This window comes from Dunckerocampus dactyliophorus, chromosome 1 (assembly GCF_027744805.1).
Source record: "Dunckerocampus dactyliophorus isolate RoL2022-P2 chromosome 1, RoL_Ddac_1.1, whole genome shotgun sequence".
Taxonomy (NCBI): domain Eukaryota; kingdom Metazoa; phylum Chordata; class Actinopteri; order Syngnathiformes; family Syngnathidae; genus Dunckerocampus; species Dunckerocampus dactyliophorus.
In genome coordinates, this window is record NC_072819.1 from 37,481,502 (window position 1) to 37,498,217 (window position 16,716).

A 16,716-nucleotide genomic window follows, 5' to 3' on the forward strand; every position below is an offset into this window, starting at 1 on the left:
TTTTATGTGAAATCAAAAAGGTTTTCCTTCACGTAAAGAAGCCACTAATACACTGGTTGACATTTGTCCCTCATTGTTGTGTCGAATCCTCATCGTTGCTAGATGACCTGACCCAGGTCGCAATTACTGGCAGGTTTGGTATACGCACCCCACATTGATGATGCCCTCTAATGAGTTGACTTTGTGCGTCGCTGCTGGAATAACAGAGCTATTTTGTGTTAAATGTCAGCATCATTATGAGCCTGTGTGTGTGATTTTCTGTATGTGAGAGATGATGCTCGGTGTAGTGTAGGTATAGGTATAGTCCACAGAGAGCAAAGTCAGGGCTACTTATAAGTGTGGAGGAGGATGTTAAGTCTGTCAGTGGGCCAGCCTGCATAGATCATCTTTCTACAGTTTGACACCACACTGTCATTACAGAGTTTCCAACTGAGTGGCTAGCTGATGGGGCACAAGGGGGAGTGGGGAATTGGGGGTAGCATGATCTTAATTCTGATAAAGTAATCTATTTCTTAATGGGTCGGGCTGAATTTAGCTGGTCTATATAAAGTTCAATATCAAACCTAAGCATAGGTTTGTATACCTAATAAATTGTATTTATTACCTTACTTTGAGGAGTGTTCCCCATACTGTTGGACACAAATGTTGCCCAAAGATAAAATGCTTTTTAATTGTTCAATCATGATTGCCCCTTTTTTGTCCTGACACTTTAGAAACAAAACAAACAGGAAATTAGGACTGCAACGAACAATTATTTTCTTTGTCGATTAATCTGAAGCTTGTTATATCGATTAATTGAGTAGTGGGTTAGGCCCTAGTGGTTTGGTCTGCAGCATATCAGTTTTCCAAGGTCACAGTTGATGTGTGTGAATATCTTGTTTTGCCTTAAACATAAAAGATAAGAGGTATGCTTTCATGGATGACTAACAAAATGTAAAAATATTGACATTTGAGAGGTTGAAATCAGGGGATACTTACATTTTTAAATAAATAAAAAAAAAGACTAATCAAAAGGACTAATCAACCTTGTGGGATTGGCTGGCGTACAGTCCAGTGTGTACCCCGCCTCACGCCCGAAGTTAGCTGGGATAGCCTCCAGCATACCCCCGCGACCCTAATGAGGGCAAATGGCATAGAAAATGAATGAATGAATAGCTGGATAATCGATGAAACATCGATTCATTGATTAATTGTTGCAGCTCGACAGGAAATAGTTGCTAACTATTCCTGAATCTTCTTTGAGAAATGACAATTAAGGTAGCGCATAATCACTCCAGAGGAACAATTATAGAAGCTAAGGAGGGCGAGGTTAGGCTGACTTCAAGGGAAAGAAATAAGAAGGTTGAGGATCATGTTTCCACAGTGCAAGTGGAAGTATGGGATTAGCGCCAGTGAAGCGAGTGTGAGATTGACTCTGAAAGCTTAGCAAGGAAAGTGAGTTTGAGCCGATGATGCTTCCGCAAATTATTAGAAGAGGAGAAAAGCAACAAAGTAGACTTCAGCTGAAGAGGGTTTTTTTCACCTGACACTACTTTTTTTTTTTTTTAAGACATTTATTGAAAGCTAGTTTGGAAATTATTGTCCAGTGTAGTGGCCCATCCTAGACCGAAACTTTTGGAATTTTTTTTTTTTTTTTTTTAACACTGGTAATAAACACAAAATTAAAATAAAATGGTAATGCTTAGAGAAAGACTATATAAATCGCATTATGATAACATGAGTAATAAAGTTTTCCAATAATACAGTGTAAAATGAAAATTCCAAGTTCTGCTTTGAAGTCTAACCCATATTAATTTTAACAACAACATCTGGTGTTTTCAAATACCAGAACCTCCCCTTAAAAGGAGGCCAGGCCAAGCAATGAGTCCTCCATCTTGTCTTCTCGCCGCAGTTGCCATGACAATGGTGCTCAGTGCACCTGTCCCCTGAGAGGCCCAGAGAAGAAGACAGGAGAAATTAGAAGGCAGGAAAAAGGGAAAGAATGATGGGGAGAAGAGTGAAATGTGATGATAACATGCATAGAGGAGCAATGCATTAAAATCTAAAGTAGATATGAGGACAAGGTTTGTAGGTTTTGCTCAACAAAAGAAAACCAATCCATCCATCCATTTTCTATACTGCTTGTCCTCATTCGGGCCACAGACTCCACATTCACATCTATGGACAATGTACAGTCTCCAATTAGACTAACGTTCTTGTTTTTGGGATGTGGGATTTAAACCTTCGATCCCCTGGCTGTGAGGCCAACATGCTAACCACCATGCAGCCCTACAAAAGGGAACATGACTCATGATAAATGCATCGAGTAAAGCTGGAGGCAGGGCCGCTGGATCAACCTACAACATGTGGCTACCACTTCACAGCCTCTGTCCAGCCTCAGTTTGAAAGGATTGAGCTTTGAGTGCCGTTGGTCCAGAGTGAAACGTGAAAATAGACTCTCTTCAACACAAACACAAATAGTGCTGTGTATATTTTATTTAGCTCATGAACTTTGCTTAAAGGGATAGTTGGGATTTTTTGACATGAACTTGTTTGACATCCCCATCAGCAGTGTAGTGCATCAATAGTGACTTACCCCCCACTTGGCCCCTGGTGCCCAGTTCTGGTCAGATTTTGGTGATGAGGAACGTCGTTCCGGTTAGTTGCTGGGGCCACTTAAGTAAAGAGTTTGGTTTCTCAAAACAATATGAGTTCAAAAGAGTAATACATTTGCATGACAAAAATGCCTCCTCAAAAAAATCAGACCGCACAAAGGATGCCAACATCAGACTGGAATAAAAGATACAAAGGATGATGACTTTTCTGTTCATCAGTGCTCCTGTGAAGCTTCAAACCTATCTATTCCTCTGCCCTCCGCTCCGTGTTCAGCTCCACCTTTGGTCATTCTGTTTTACATCCCCGGCAACTTACAAATGGAAGTGGAGCAGGAAAAGGTATCAAGATCACCGATGACGATCGTATAGTCGCCCAGCCCTGTGTACCAGAATTCGGATTTTTGAGCGGGTTTTACGGGGACATTTACATACTGTAGAGTAGTGTAGTGCCGCGTGCCACTGAGAGATGTTTCATGAGATTAAAGTTACTCACAACTGATGTGAACAAACGCTTTCCTTCACTTCACACATGAGCGTATTTAGTCATTTGGGGGCCCAAGGCAAACCCAGTCATTGGGGGGCCCCCACATCCTGGTACTGCATATGTGAATATGAAAACAAAAATCCTATTTACTGAGCAAGATAAAGTCCTTAAAATCCTCCTGGGGGATTATTATTACCTAACAAGTGAATAATCTCAATGCTTTTACTGTAATTGATAAGAACATTAAGCAACATTTTAATGTAGTTTAAAGCTTTAATGCTCATATCTTTGTGATGAAAAACATCTCTCACAGGCTCAGCTTCATCCTGAGAACTATCTCCACGGCTGACACACGGCTGACAGCACTGCTACTGCCAAGAGCGTCTGGCTCTTGTCGTGTGTCTATGTTTGTACTTGGGACTATGAAAAAGCGGACACCTTTGGTAGTTTTGTTTAAAACTGGATACTTTCTTCGCTCCATTCGGGTAACTCCGCTTCATCTTCCTCCACACCACGCCCACAACTTTGTTTTTGCCGCCGTCTTCCTGATCAATCTGCACATGCACAGTAACATGGAATAGTCCATTGCTTGACAAGCGAGAGGGGAGCAATCGAAACGATCATGATGGATTACACATTTTGTATTTGGATAGCAGTGTAAATTTACTGTCCCCTCACAATAACTCAACATACAGCCATTAATGTCTAAACCGCTGGCAACAAAATGCCCAAATTGTTCCCATAGTGTCAATATTTAGTGTGGATATCATTATTTTCCAGCACTACCTTATCTCTTTTGGGCATGGAGTTCACTAGAACATCCCAGCAATCTGGAATCCTCTTTCAGGCCTCCGTGACGACATAATGGAGCTGGCGGATATTAGACACCTTGCACTCCTCCTCCTCCTGCCTCCTCCCTCTTATAGGTGTCTTTGGGGTCCATATGTTGGAATACTGCTCTGCGGCTATGTGCTCCCCACTCATGCGCCCCCACACCATGACACTCCGATCACCATGCTTGATTGTAGACAAGACACACTTATCTTTGTACTCCTCACCTGTTTGCCACCACACACGCTTGACACCATATGAAGCAGATGAGTTTATCTTGGTCTCATCTAGGGCTGGGCGATATATCAATATTTTTAAAGTATCGATATTTACTTTAAGCACGATATCAAAACCAAACATATCATTGATATCAATATAGACTGGATTTGCACTGTATCTCCCTCATCCCTGCATGCAGGAGGAGGTAGGAGGTACAGAGAAGAAGCCCGGCCGAAGCTTAGCGACAGCATCTGCGGTGGAAGAATTAGTCAGCAAGGAATAAGCGGTAGCTCAGTAATGTGGCGGTACTTTGAATTCAGAGCACAAAAAAAATATTTTTCACCACCTTAAAAGTTGGCACAACCTCCAACACGAGGAATGTGTGAAGCTGCGGGCTGTCTGTCTGTCTGCCGCGCTCCCGTTGCCTTCCTCATGACAGGAAAAGCAAAGTGGTGTTCTATTATAAAGAGGTGTCCTATTACATTGCTAAAGATATGGTCCCCGAAAAAACGGCTTTAAAAACCTGCTGAAAACAATGGACTTGTGATGTCCAGCGAGCTTCGCAGTCACAATTATTTAGCACGACAAGCTCAACCACAAATGCACAAGGAAGTTAGACAGACAGTTGCTAAGCCTGATGCAGTTGACAGGTTGGTGTTCCTGGTACAAAATAAGGACATGCTTGTGTCTTCTCCTTCATATTTGGTTCTTTTGTCCTTTGTTAGTAACTGAGGATTTGAGCATAGCTAAAGGTTTTTTATTAAAAAAAAAAAAAGATTATATTTCACTTTTTCTATGTTTGTTTCAAATAGAGAATGGCCTACTTTATTTTAGAGGCTATTTTTAGATACGATTTTTTATGTGCATCTTGCATAAAGCTTTGAAATATCCAAAAACATCATGTTAGGTATTTATTTTAATAAAATAAAACAAGCATGTTTGGCTTTGATTCTGTCTAAACTCACTTTGCTTAAAAAATATCAGGATATATATCCTATATCGATATTCAACCTAAATATATCGGGATATGAGTTTCGGTTCATATCGCCCATCCCTAGTCTCATCAGACCACAGCACATGGTTTCAGTAGTCTATGTCCTTAGTCTGATTGTTTTCAGCAAACTGTTTGCAGGCTTTCTTGTGCATCATCTTTCAAAAAAGCTTCCTTCTAAGATGACAACAATACGAATAATACGGCTTATGGTCTGAGGCTGAGCACTGGCAGGCTGACACCCCCCCACCTAGGCCATGTTGAACATCCAACTGACCAGTATTAGAGAGTGGGAGAGCGATAACACCAAATTTAACACACCTTCTCCCCAGACCTTGTAACACAGAAAAATGGTTATTTGGGCCCAATTTGTACACTTTAAAATAGGGTGTATTCATTCCTGTTGACAGTAAATGTACACTATCTAAACAAATTTACCCAAGATGTACACTGACTACATTGTATCAAAGTGTCATTTATTTAGTGCTGTCCCATGAAAAGATATAAAATATTTGCAGAAGTGTGAGGGGTATGCTCACTTTCGTGACATACTGTACATTATTAGTACATTATCGAGAATACTGGCGTTATTTTCCTCCACAGCCTCTGATGCTACTAATTCTCACCTTCAGTTGATTTTCTATACTTACCCTCTCATTTGAATTATAATGGAGACAGACGCAACCTCCCTGGTGCAAGATTGCCTCTTTAATAAGAGATAACAATGCTGTGATTATGGTACTGGCGCATAAGGAAAATGCTGGGAGTGTGTATGTGTGTAATCCTCGTGCTGTGGGGATGCTTAAATTTAAACATTACCAACTTGTTTTCAAGTTAAGTTAGGCATAGATGTAGTTGTGTGCCCATAAACACACTGCTGTGCATAAATAGTGGACATAACCAACTTCTCAGCCTGCCTACATGCTGATGTTACATACAGTATGCATTGTACACATGCACGCTTCCACAGACCTGCGTGTGTACATGAACATGTCACTGTCATATTTTCTTCACACAGCCTCAGTTGCTCATAAATGTTACATGTGCCATGAATTACACTTTTGTGTCAAAGTAAGTGAGGCAGATTTAAAGATTTGCATCGTGCACCGAGATACTTCTGGCAAAAACTAACATATATGAAGGCCACTTGAAACCTCTGTTCTTTTCTATTCAGTGTGTGTTAAAATATACCATGTGGCTGTAGTTACATTCAGTTCCTGTTGCTAATTATGCTTGACCTTGTCTGTAGTTAGAACATTTCCAGAGCTTGTTTCAAAGTGATATGTTTCTACTGACCTTCCCCACAGTATAATTTAGTGCCCCTGGTCCCCCTAACCTGCTGCTGTAACCAGAATGGTTCCTTATTGACACCTGACCTTCTAATATTTAACCTTCAGGGGAAAGAGACACTTCTACAGATGCAAGCATGCACACTTGTCATCATCTATGTGGTTCCAGCTGCTCCAGTAGCTGGCATCTCATAATCTGATGTGAGGGAGAGAGATAGAGAAGTAGGGAGAGCAAGAGAGGGGAAATAGCAAGGATGAATTATGAATCATGTAGAGAGATGGGCTTTGCAGCAACAGAGAGTTTTAACATTTAATGATTTTTTTGCCAGTGCAGCAGAAAGAGCTTGAAGATGAAAACAAGCATGTTGTTGCATGTGCTAATGTTGCTGTAACTTTCTGTTAGCTTTCTCTCTGTGCATAGTGGGCGAGAATTTGCATAAATCAGTCACAGTAATAGAAGAAATGAAGAGTGATGAGTGAATGCATGCTGTAATGGTGCAAATGAATGAATGTTGCTGCTTTATTGTGTTGGGTGAAAAAACATCCACTATATAGCCACTGAGATTTTCAATAGCATTGGCAACATCTACTCTTTGTCCCAGTCCTGCCTGATGTAGTTCATGCATTCATTTTTCTATTTTTGTCTCACACACACACACACACACACACACACACACACACACACACACACACGCTGCTGTAATAGGTAGCAGCACGAGCAGAGAGAGGGATGGCTCTTGGAGAAAAAACTATGAATATTCTTAGTATAGGGAATATAAATAAGCAGTGGGAGTGCTGGTGTTAATTCTGTGTATTGCCTGTAGATGAATCATGATGCTTGGTTTGCTGAGGTGGTTTGAATGGTGAACAGGAAGCAGAGAAGTTGGAATGTGGATTATTCCCAACACTAGTATGCAGTGAATGTTCTCCCCTGATAACTGCCTCCAACTATTAATATTTCATTAACACAAATGAGATTGATCTTCTATGTTAAATGCTATATGAGAGGGGGCAGGGGTGGCACAGGAGATGAGGAGAGGAAGAAAACGAGAGAAGATGAGCGTCTCAATGTAACTCATGAGCAAAGCAGAGGCATGAAGCGGAATCAGCAATGTGGTTCACTGTAAAGTCAGTCTTCTCTTTGATATGGTGCTAAAGATCCTGAGCCTTGTCATTATGGGGAACAGCTGAGAGAATTCACTGTATCATTAGCCAAGCGGTCTTGGAGGTGTATACAGTACAGTAGTCTGTGCTCTTGTGGAGACCTGTAGCTGAGAGTGGCCATCCAGAGCTGCTGCTGCTGCTTCTGCTTTACCATCAGTCAGCCTGTCAAATGCAGGAAGCTCCTCTGCTAAATAGTGCGAGTGCGAGCGCTGAGTGAAGCGGGAATCAGCACAGGGGGAGGAGATCACTTAGATCAGCGAGAAGCCGAGGCGCTCGCTGTTGCTCGGGCAGAGTCGTCAAGTGAAGAGTGAGAGAACTGGTTGTGCTCTGTTCGGCTGCACGATCTCGGGTCCATCTCTTTGGCCCTTGGAGTTTTTCATCAGAGAAGCCAAGGCAAGTGGTCATTAATGATTTCTCTATCTCTCTGCCGATGCTTTGCAGGAGTGGTGCCAGCCAAGCGGAGTCCAAAGCTGGTGGTGAGTATTACAATTGCCATCTCTTTCGTGTGTGTCTGTGCGCGTGTGTGTGCGTCTGTGCATGCTCACGTGAGTGAGGTGTTCTATTTAAAGAACAAAAGATACAAAGACATGATACGAAATGCAACTCTTTCCCGGCTGCATCAACAGCTTCCCATTTCTTCTTTGTCCTGTCAGCACCACTCCTCTTCACTTGTGCTGCTTTCTTTTATTCTTTTCCTTCTGCAGTATTCTCTCCATTTACTGTTCTCAACTCTCTACTCACCAGCCTTGCTTGAATAGTTCAGCAGTGGCCAGCTGTCAGCCACAGCTGAGGGAGGTTGGGAGAGTGGTGTGATGCAAAGATGGAAAGAGGGGTTGCTTGGCACACCTAGGGTGGAGGTGGTTATCCCAAAAAAGTGTATTATGGCTACAGAGGACGCACAGAGGTTAGCAGATATGGCAAATGTATTGAGTGGGCAGCAAACAGGAGCAAGTGGGGTGAGGGATAAGGAGCATAGGAAAGACAAAGACTACTTCTTTAATCAGCAAACAACTCCCCAATTTTACATCTCATCTCAATCGAATAAAAAATCAATGCAGACCCAGAAGTGATGGCATTGCAGTTTTCAATTACTGCCATCTTAATAAACCCCAGTAGAGCCACTGGAATGGAGTTGCCTCCTGCCACGCAAGGTCCACGGTGGGTTCAATTCCTACCAGTTTAATGGAAGGAAAAGTCATCTCATTCTTTCTGATTGGAATTAAAAGCCCTCCCCGTCAGACATTTGGATTAGGATTAGTTTGCAATGAGTGTTACCTACTGCGGTCACATGGCACAGTGGCCGGATAATGAGAGGGTGCCACTAGCACTGCCTGGCTGTCGCTTTGCATTAGTTTTCCAAACAGGAAAGACTACAAACCCACTCCTTTGCCCCTCCATGTTACGTCAGGGAAATGTCACGCTGCGTGCACCATTGTGACGGCACACAACAGCCATTTTGCCTGCAGTTTAGAATCTAAATAGATGCTCCAAGTACACTCCCATATGCAAGAGAGGCTGTGCTGTCTCACCCCATCAAGCGTGTCGCCAGGCTTCAAACAAGAAGGCAATTCTGTCTCTTGTCTTCATAATAAGCAATACAGGAACAGTTGAGCAGACGTTGGACCATTTTATATGTTGGTTTACACTTTATATCCAGTAAAATGATTCAGTGTATTCTAATAAAGCTGTACATGAATTATGTGATATGAGATAGCTAACCCTTAATTCTGCCTAAAGTGATACTGGTGGTACTATGGCAGTGAAAGAAAAGTTATATGTTGTTTAATTGTTATGAAAATAATGATAATAGCGCTGTGATTGACGGACCGTCAGTCTCACCCTAAGTCAGCTAGGTGGGACAGACTCCAAGCCGCCTACGACCCTGAACAGGATTTGTGGTGTATTAAAAAAAAAGGATGGTGATAATAATTAAACAGTTTTGTCCCTAAATAATCAGTTACAGGGTGTTCTGTTCATATTTTACTTTTCAGTCATTTCAATAGTACCTCACAAAGATTTTCATTTAATTTGTTGGTGAACATCGACCTGACTCATGGGAAGGTTTTGAGATTTTACGTTCCGTTTTTCATTTAGCTGTTTCAATCAAAACCAACCTTGAATTCCCAGTGAAAAGAGGATCACTGGATAAATAGGTAATAGTTTTTTCTCCTCACAGTTCACTGTTTTTGTCTTGCAACCATGGAAACCATGTTTGCCATGCTTGCTCAGGACTGATGCAATAGAGGGACAACCATGAGTGTTGTCGCTTTTCCTACTCTCCCTGTATCTCTACTCTGATATTGACGCACTTATCACCGTGCCCTCTGCCTCTGTCTTCTGCTTATTTGCACCCACATGCCTCACCAACCTCTCTTTTTCTCTCACATGCGTTCAGCACCAGTTAGAGAGGAAAGACAGCCAGAGCAGCTCCCAGCACAGCGTGTGCAGCCATCGCAGTGCCCACACGGACTCTCCCAGCCACCCACCTGCCATGCCCAGTGAGGCCGTGGTGCCCACTCCGGATCCACCCACCCATTCACTGCCAGGCCTGCCCCCTCAGGACCCTGCAGATGGCACCCTCACTCTCCAAAAGAAGCCGGACCCCTTTAAGATCTGGGCGCAGTCAAGGAGCATGTACGAGAGCAGATGTGAGTAGCACTGGGTGTGAATATTTATGTTACCTTATAATATCGCTGTGTTGTTTGTATTTTATGTGTGCTTGATGAACAATTGTGCGCTGAATCCCAACAGAGTCACATCTGTGTATCAAAAGCTACCTTGATGAGGACTTCTTGTGCAGATATTGTTGTAGGGCACTGGTTCTTAAATGGCGGTACTAGGACTTTTGCAGGCACTCCACTGCATACTTGAGGTCAAGGGTCAGGGTTCCAGAAAAATCCAGGAAAAACAATACTAAATAAAGTTGATAAATTCATTTGTATTTGCATTTTAGAACACATCTTTATTATAATCCCCCACAAAGCTTTATTTGTAATTAAATAAGTTATTTCATACATTTCAATTTCAGTTATTTTATATGTATTTTTATTTCCAAATGTTTACATATACATATTCACCCAAAAATGCTTTCCTCTGATTGGCTGAAAAAAATATTCCACAGGGTACTTCACTGAAAAAAGATGGAGAACTACTATTGTACGGTGTTTATATGTGCGTGTTACACTCACCCTGTTGCTGTCTCTTTTGAAAAGAGTCTGTACGTATAAAAAGACAAGAGCAGCATGCCTGTGCATCATAGTGATGCAGGCAAATGCAGCACAGTAAAAAAGATTACTGTCAAAATGATCCAGTTAACACAGGGGTGTCCAAACTTTCCCCAGCGAGGGCCGCATACAGTAACATCAAAGCATCCCGGGACATATGCTAACAAGTCGTATGTACTGTATTTTGTTATACCAGCCTGCATCTTAGCTTTGTGTCTTAGGTGATAAAGTGTTTTATTACTTTTTCTCCACTGCTAATTGTTTCATTTTTGCTTTTATTTTATTTTATTTTATTTAGTTTAAATATTTCAGCTGTCTTTTGTCATTTTTTTCATAACACTGACGTTTTCCCAACCTAATTTTCCAAAAATTGCAACTTTATTCTTTGTTTTATTACTAATATTGCAATAATTATTCTGTAATTTTTTGGGAAAATTCATTTTTTTCCCTCATAGTATTACGGCGTTATACCCATTAAATGTTTTGTCGTAATGTTACAATTTCTTATATTAATTTTATGACTTTACTGCTTTTCCCCCATTTTCTTGTTGTTTTTGATTGGGATGTTATATTAAATCATTTGATTGGTTAATTGTTTTCTCCCAGGCTGTGAGAAGTATATATGTATTGGCAGTAATGTAAATAGATAAATCATACACTGAAAAATAATTGGCCCACCTGGTTTTGTGCCATGGTTGGATCCTGACACGCTAAAGCTTGAAATCAATCTTGGGACCGTAGAGCCCCAGCCGAAGCTCATCCCTTTTTCAGATTTTACAGATTTTAAACATACAATCAACATCAATTTGAGATGAATGCATGGTGGGTTTATTCCCAACAACACATACTAGTAATGTTCATAACGTGGTTACATCAGTGACAAGTCTGTTCCGTTGTCTTATTCAGACCTGCCAAAATGCATTTTTTGTACATGGCACGCATTTTGACCCTTGAAAACACTTGTACGTTTCGCTGCTCTCTGGGTACAGTACATATTTTGTTGCATTTCGCCGGTTTAAGTTTCGAGTTCAGCCTCTGAACACCTTCAAAAAAAGTCTTTGAGCTGCGTCGACACAGACAACCGATGGTCTGTTCGACCACCACCAAACATTCCTTCACATTTATATACCAATGTGGACAGCGCTGCAGGCAAGGTGGGTAAAGTGTCTTGTCCAAGGACACAACAGCAGTGACAGGGATCATCACTGATCATCACTTGCTTGTGACTAAGGAAGCTAACAAGCTAAATAGTCGACAAGAGTTGTGGTTGCTCACATAGTCATGCCACGTGCCCAAAGTGCCGCCCAAGAAGAAATACTATAATTTAACAGAGAAAAACACAAAAAATGGGAAAAATACAGCAACAGGCATGTAACAACAAAAAGCTGAAATGTTGATACTAATAACTAATAATCACAAAAAATGTTTTCTTTAAATATGTATAACATTAAAAAAATATATTTAAAAATGTATCAAAGTGGCCTCTGCATCCGGCTACTCGAAACATGTTTTCAAGGTTGGCAGGTCTGCTGGTTGCAGGCTTGTGATTGTTGCTCTGTTGTGTAGTGCAGGACTGGTTAATAATCGTGGATGCCTGTAGAATCTAGGACTGCTGCTGATTAAATATTAACTAGGCGCGGATACGGCTGCTTTAAGCTGCGGCCAATTATTATATGTGTTTGATAACCCCTGGAGGAGTTCCAGAGTCAAATGGTTCTGTCAAGGAAACCCCAATTCTGTCTGCGAGTTCATACTCAAGTATGTCAGGCATCTATAGTGCAAGAATTTCCCTTGCAGAAGTGAGTGAAAATCTGTGTATATTGTGCACTGTTTAGGGCAGAGGTGTCCAAAGTGCGGCCCGGGGGCCATATCTGGCCCATGACTTTTTTTTTTTTTTTTTTTAGCGGCCCCTTGACACATTTTAAAAATACAATTAAACAAGAAAACTAACAAAAGCAAGACAAATAGAAAAAAAGACCAGTAATTTTACAAGAAAAAAAGTCAAAATATTAGAATAAAGTCATAGTATTAACATTAAAAAAACAAAAAATGTATCAGTATAACGTAATACTTTGAGGAAGAAATTTAATTGTCACAAAAATTTCAGCAATAACTATTGCAACATTAGTAACAAAACATAGAATAAAGTTGCAATTTTTGGAAAATTAGGTTGGGGAAAATGTGTGATATTATAAGAATAAAGTATAAATATTATGGTAATAAATAATGTTACGAAAAAAAATTCCAAAACACAGTTTCAAATTTGAAAAACAACAGCTTAAATGTAAAAACGAACAGTGGAGAAAAAGTAAATGTTTGAGTGAGCCCAATTTAAGGCAGGAAAAGCGAAAGTGAAATTATCCCCCATCTTTATTAACTTGTTGAATAAACCTGTCAAAACTCGAGGATGGATGCGTAAGAATTGGTGGAGGTTCTGAGCTTTGATGCCACTGCAGAGTCAAAGATCAGCTGAAGGTTAATTATAACTTGTAGCATTTAAATTCACACCGAAGCAGACAGGTTCACCACTAACATCGTGCAGCAGCCGAGCAGAAAACAGGCAATCATCCTGCTGTAGGTGAACAAACATCCCGGTGTCCTCATCAATGTGCTCATAAATGTGGTCAGTGGATACACAGGGGAGGAAGAGTCTTGAAATTCAAATGTTCACTTCTCAGACAAATGTTATTCAGTGATCTGTCAGACCACAGATCTGCGAGTGTTGCAAGGTCACAGCTAGTGACTTTGCAGACCCGCTTGTGGGCTTCATGCAAGAAGCCACTCTTGCTCAATGAGGCGAGGAGTAGGTGTAGATCTGGCACACTCACAGTCCTAAACAAACGCCTTGCTGATAAACAATTGCACAAATAGCCATGGATTTGTGGTAATTGCACAAAAGTGCTATCAATTGAGGCTAAAGGCATTCAATGATTACTCTACATAGAAGCGATTCAGTCAGTGGAGTATGGAGCCTGCAGCGTTTTTGGCACATTGTCACTCTGTGCCCTTTCTGTGTTTTATTTCAGTGCCAGATTGCCAGGAGCAGGACATTTTCCTTTGGAGAAAGGATACGGGGTTCGGTTTTCGGATTCTTGGAGGAAACGAGCCAGGGGAGCCTGTAAGTACACACTTACCTCTGAACACAATATACACAACAATATACTCAATTTATGTTTATCATGTAACCTACTACTGTTACATACAATCATCATGCCAATTAGGCCCTGCTGGTTTGCCCTTCAATTAGTTCTCAGTCTTTTTGTATTCTTCTTATTTATGTGGAGGTTGCTTTTTAACTGGGGCTGATCAAAGTCCATTTTTTGTTGTGTTTGTGCCAGAGACGATGCTTGGTAGCAATGTGCTTGTTTCCATCAGAGTGATATATAGCACACTCCCACACAAGGCCTAAAGCCTCACATAGCATCATGGTCCCAATAGGCTCTCATCTACATACGGTTTGAAGTTTACCATAAAAATTTAAAATCGATGGGGAGACACTATATATAAAGTATTGTGAGACAACTTTTTTACCTATTAATAATCAATCGAGGATATTTTTTATTATTTTTTTTTCTAGTCAAAATCTTAATTATTAATCATATTAAGACATTTTGGTTATGCTTATGCTTCAAACTTTTGGCGAGTTTGGGTACGGTCCTTTTCTGTTGCAGCTTGACTGTGCCCATCGCATAATGCTAGGTCCGTAAAAGCATGCCTGAATGAGTTTGGTGTGGAAGAACTTGAGAGCCCTGACCTCAGCTCCATCCATCACCTGTAGGACAGTCATCATGACTTCTGACCTCACAATTGCTCTTCTGAATGAATGGACAAAAGGTCCTACAGATGCTGCACAATCCTATGAAGAACAAGCTAAAAAGGGGGAAATCTATTCTGTTCATGTAGTTGTATTGGCCGGGTATCCCGGTGGAGTGTATGTCACACTTAGGTATGGCAATCTATTATTGCTGCTTGTGGGATTTATTGTATTTGTGTATTTGGAACATGCCCCTCCTCCCCACAACAATGTATGGTTCATATATAATTCATTGTGACCCCCTTGATTGTTACAGATCTACATAGGTCACATAGTGAAGTATGGCGCAGCAGATGAGGATGGACGCCTGCGTTCAGGGGACGAGCTAATCTGTGTAGATGGCACAGCAGTAGTAGGCAAGTCTCACCAGTTGGTAGTGCAGCTGATGCAGCAGGCTGCCAAACAGGGCCACGTCAACCTCACGGTCAGACGCAAGACCACTGGATATGGAGGTGATGGGAAATATACATACAGTATGTTCTGCCATATCACTTCAGCCTTCTTGACATGAGAACTCGTTCCTTTCACGACCAGTGTCAAAAGGGGAAGGTGACGTTCCACCATCACCAGCCTCTTCCCACCACAGCAGCACCCAGGCACCAAGCTTGACTGAAGGCAAGCGGACCCCACAGGGAAGCCAGAACTCTCTCAACACTGTCAGCTCGGGCAGCGGCTCCACCAGTGGCATAGGCAGTGGCGGAGGAGGTGGTAGCGGAAGCGCGGTTGTTCCTGCCTCGCTGCAGCCATATGACGTGGAGATCCAACGTGGCGAGAACGAGGGATTCGGTTTTGTCATTGTGTCCTCTGTTTCCAGGCCTGATGCTGGCACTACCTTTGGTGAGTGATGTGGTGGAACTTGTTTTAATTTCATTTTAATCTGACTTCACAGTGTGGGCATGTTTCTGATTTTCTTTTTCCTATGATTCATCATTGTGCAGTAATTACTTCAAAGCTGCAATATTTGAGTCTCAAAGATATTTTTCCAGAGCCTTGGCTGCTTAATTCTAGCAAAGAGACATCAGCACAGCGCACGGCGTACAGTATTTGTGTAGTTACTCTCCACCTTTAGGAATAGCATGAGGTGGCTTTTAACAGAGGTGCGCTTAGTACCAAGGTCTTAAACCTGCTATCATGAGCTTAGTGATTTAGAAATCACTTCATGAGCAGCGCTCTTTCTGTCAGGATCAGGCCGGCTGTGGCTTTATCACAAACATAATCATCACAGATTCCGACCTCACATCTGCGTTCACGTATTGCAGTAAACAGCCAAATTGCGACTATGAAAGTTGCTCCGGCACTGATGAGCTGTCGTAGATGTTCTCCTCGAACAAATTTGATTTGATTTAACCACCAAGTAATGGATCTCCGTCCCCAATGTCAAACCAAGGGCTGTTGTGTAGTTAGCCATTATGATGATGTACTGTGGTGTGTCATCTGCAAAAACATGAATGAATGTTAGCTGCATTGACTGATCCCATGGGATGATGGTGTTACTTAGCATTGCTTATTGTAACAGCAGTGTGTGCACCTGTATGTGTGTGCGTGTGTGTGCTCATCACCATGGCTGTCTCATACCTCACCTTTAGGAGTGTCTGTTTTTCTGTTTTCTCACTTCTCTGATTCCTTTTGGGAGCATGAGATGAATGGACTTTGATGTGTCTTGTTCACATTCCCATTCCCACTATGAATACAACCATATGGGACACTAGCTGAAATATAAAAGAATTTGTATTATTAAGAACTTAAGATGAGATTTTAAGAGCGGTGCTTGTCAGCCCTAGGAATAACAATGACGTTTTAGATGATTCAATCACCCGTGCATTACAATTTTGCTGCAGTCCATCAGGAACCATGCCCTACTCACCCTGTCACCCTGTGACAGTGGGTGTGGTTTCTGTGTTGTGCTTAGCAGATTGGGTATTAAATCCTGCATACCTGCCACATCCCGTAAGGCTTCGTATCTCATTATGTGGATAGAGTGACAGGGTACAAGTGCATTTTTCAATCAAGACAGAAGAAGGGGGCCACAAAGTAGAGGGATGCAATGAATATAAGTGTCGTAAAAAGAATACTCGATGGATGGAGGATTGTGAGGAGGAGGGACAG

General features: G+C 41.6%; 1 protein-coding gene across 9 annotated transcripts in view; it reads left to right on the top strand.

The window, feature by feature from the left end:
* LOC129180342 (membrane-associated guanylate kinase, WW and PDZ domain-containing protein 1-like) overlaps window positions 1-16,716 on the top strand; it is a 99,227-nt gene that overhangs the window by 71,747 nt on the left and 10,764 nt on the right. For all 9 annotated transcript variants that reach the window (XM_054774727.1, XM_054774745.1, XM_054774737.1 and 6 more), the window contains 5 exons: window positions 8,014-8,048; window positions 9,968-10,220; window positions 13,823-13,914; window positions 14,867-15,062; window positions 15,145-15,447. In XM_054774727.1, coding sequence (XP_054630702.1) covers window positions 8,014-8,048; window positions 9,968-10,220; window positions 13,823-13,914; window positions 14,867-15,062; window positions 15,145-15,447 — 879 coding nt within the window. The remainder of the gene's footprint in view (window positions 1-8,013; window positions 8,049-9,967; window positions 10,221-13,822; window positions 13,915-14,866; window positions 15,063-15,144; window positions 15,448-16,716) is intronic.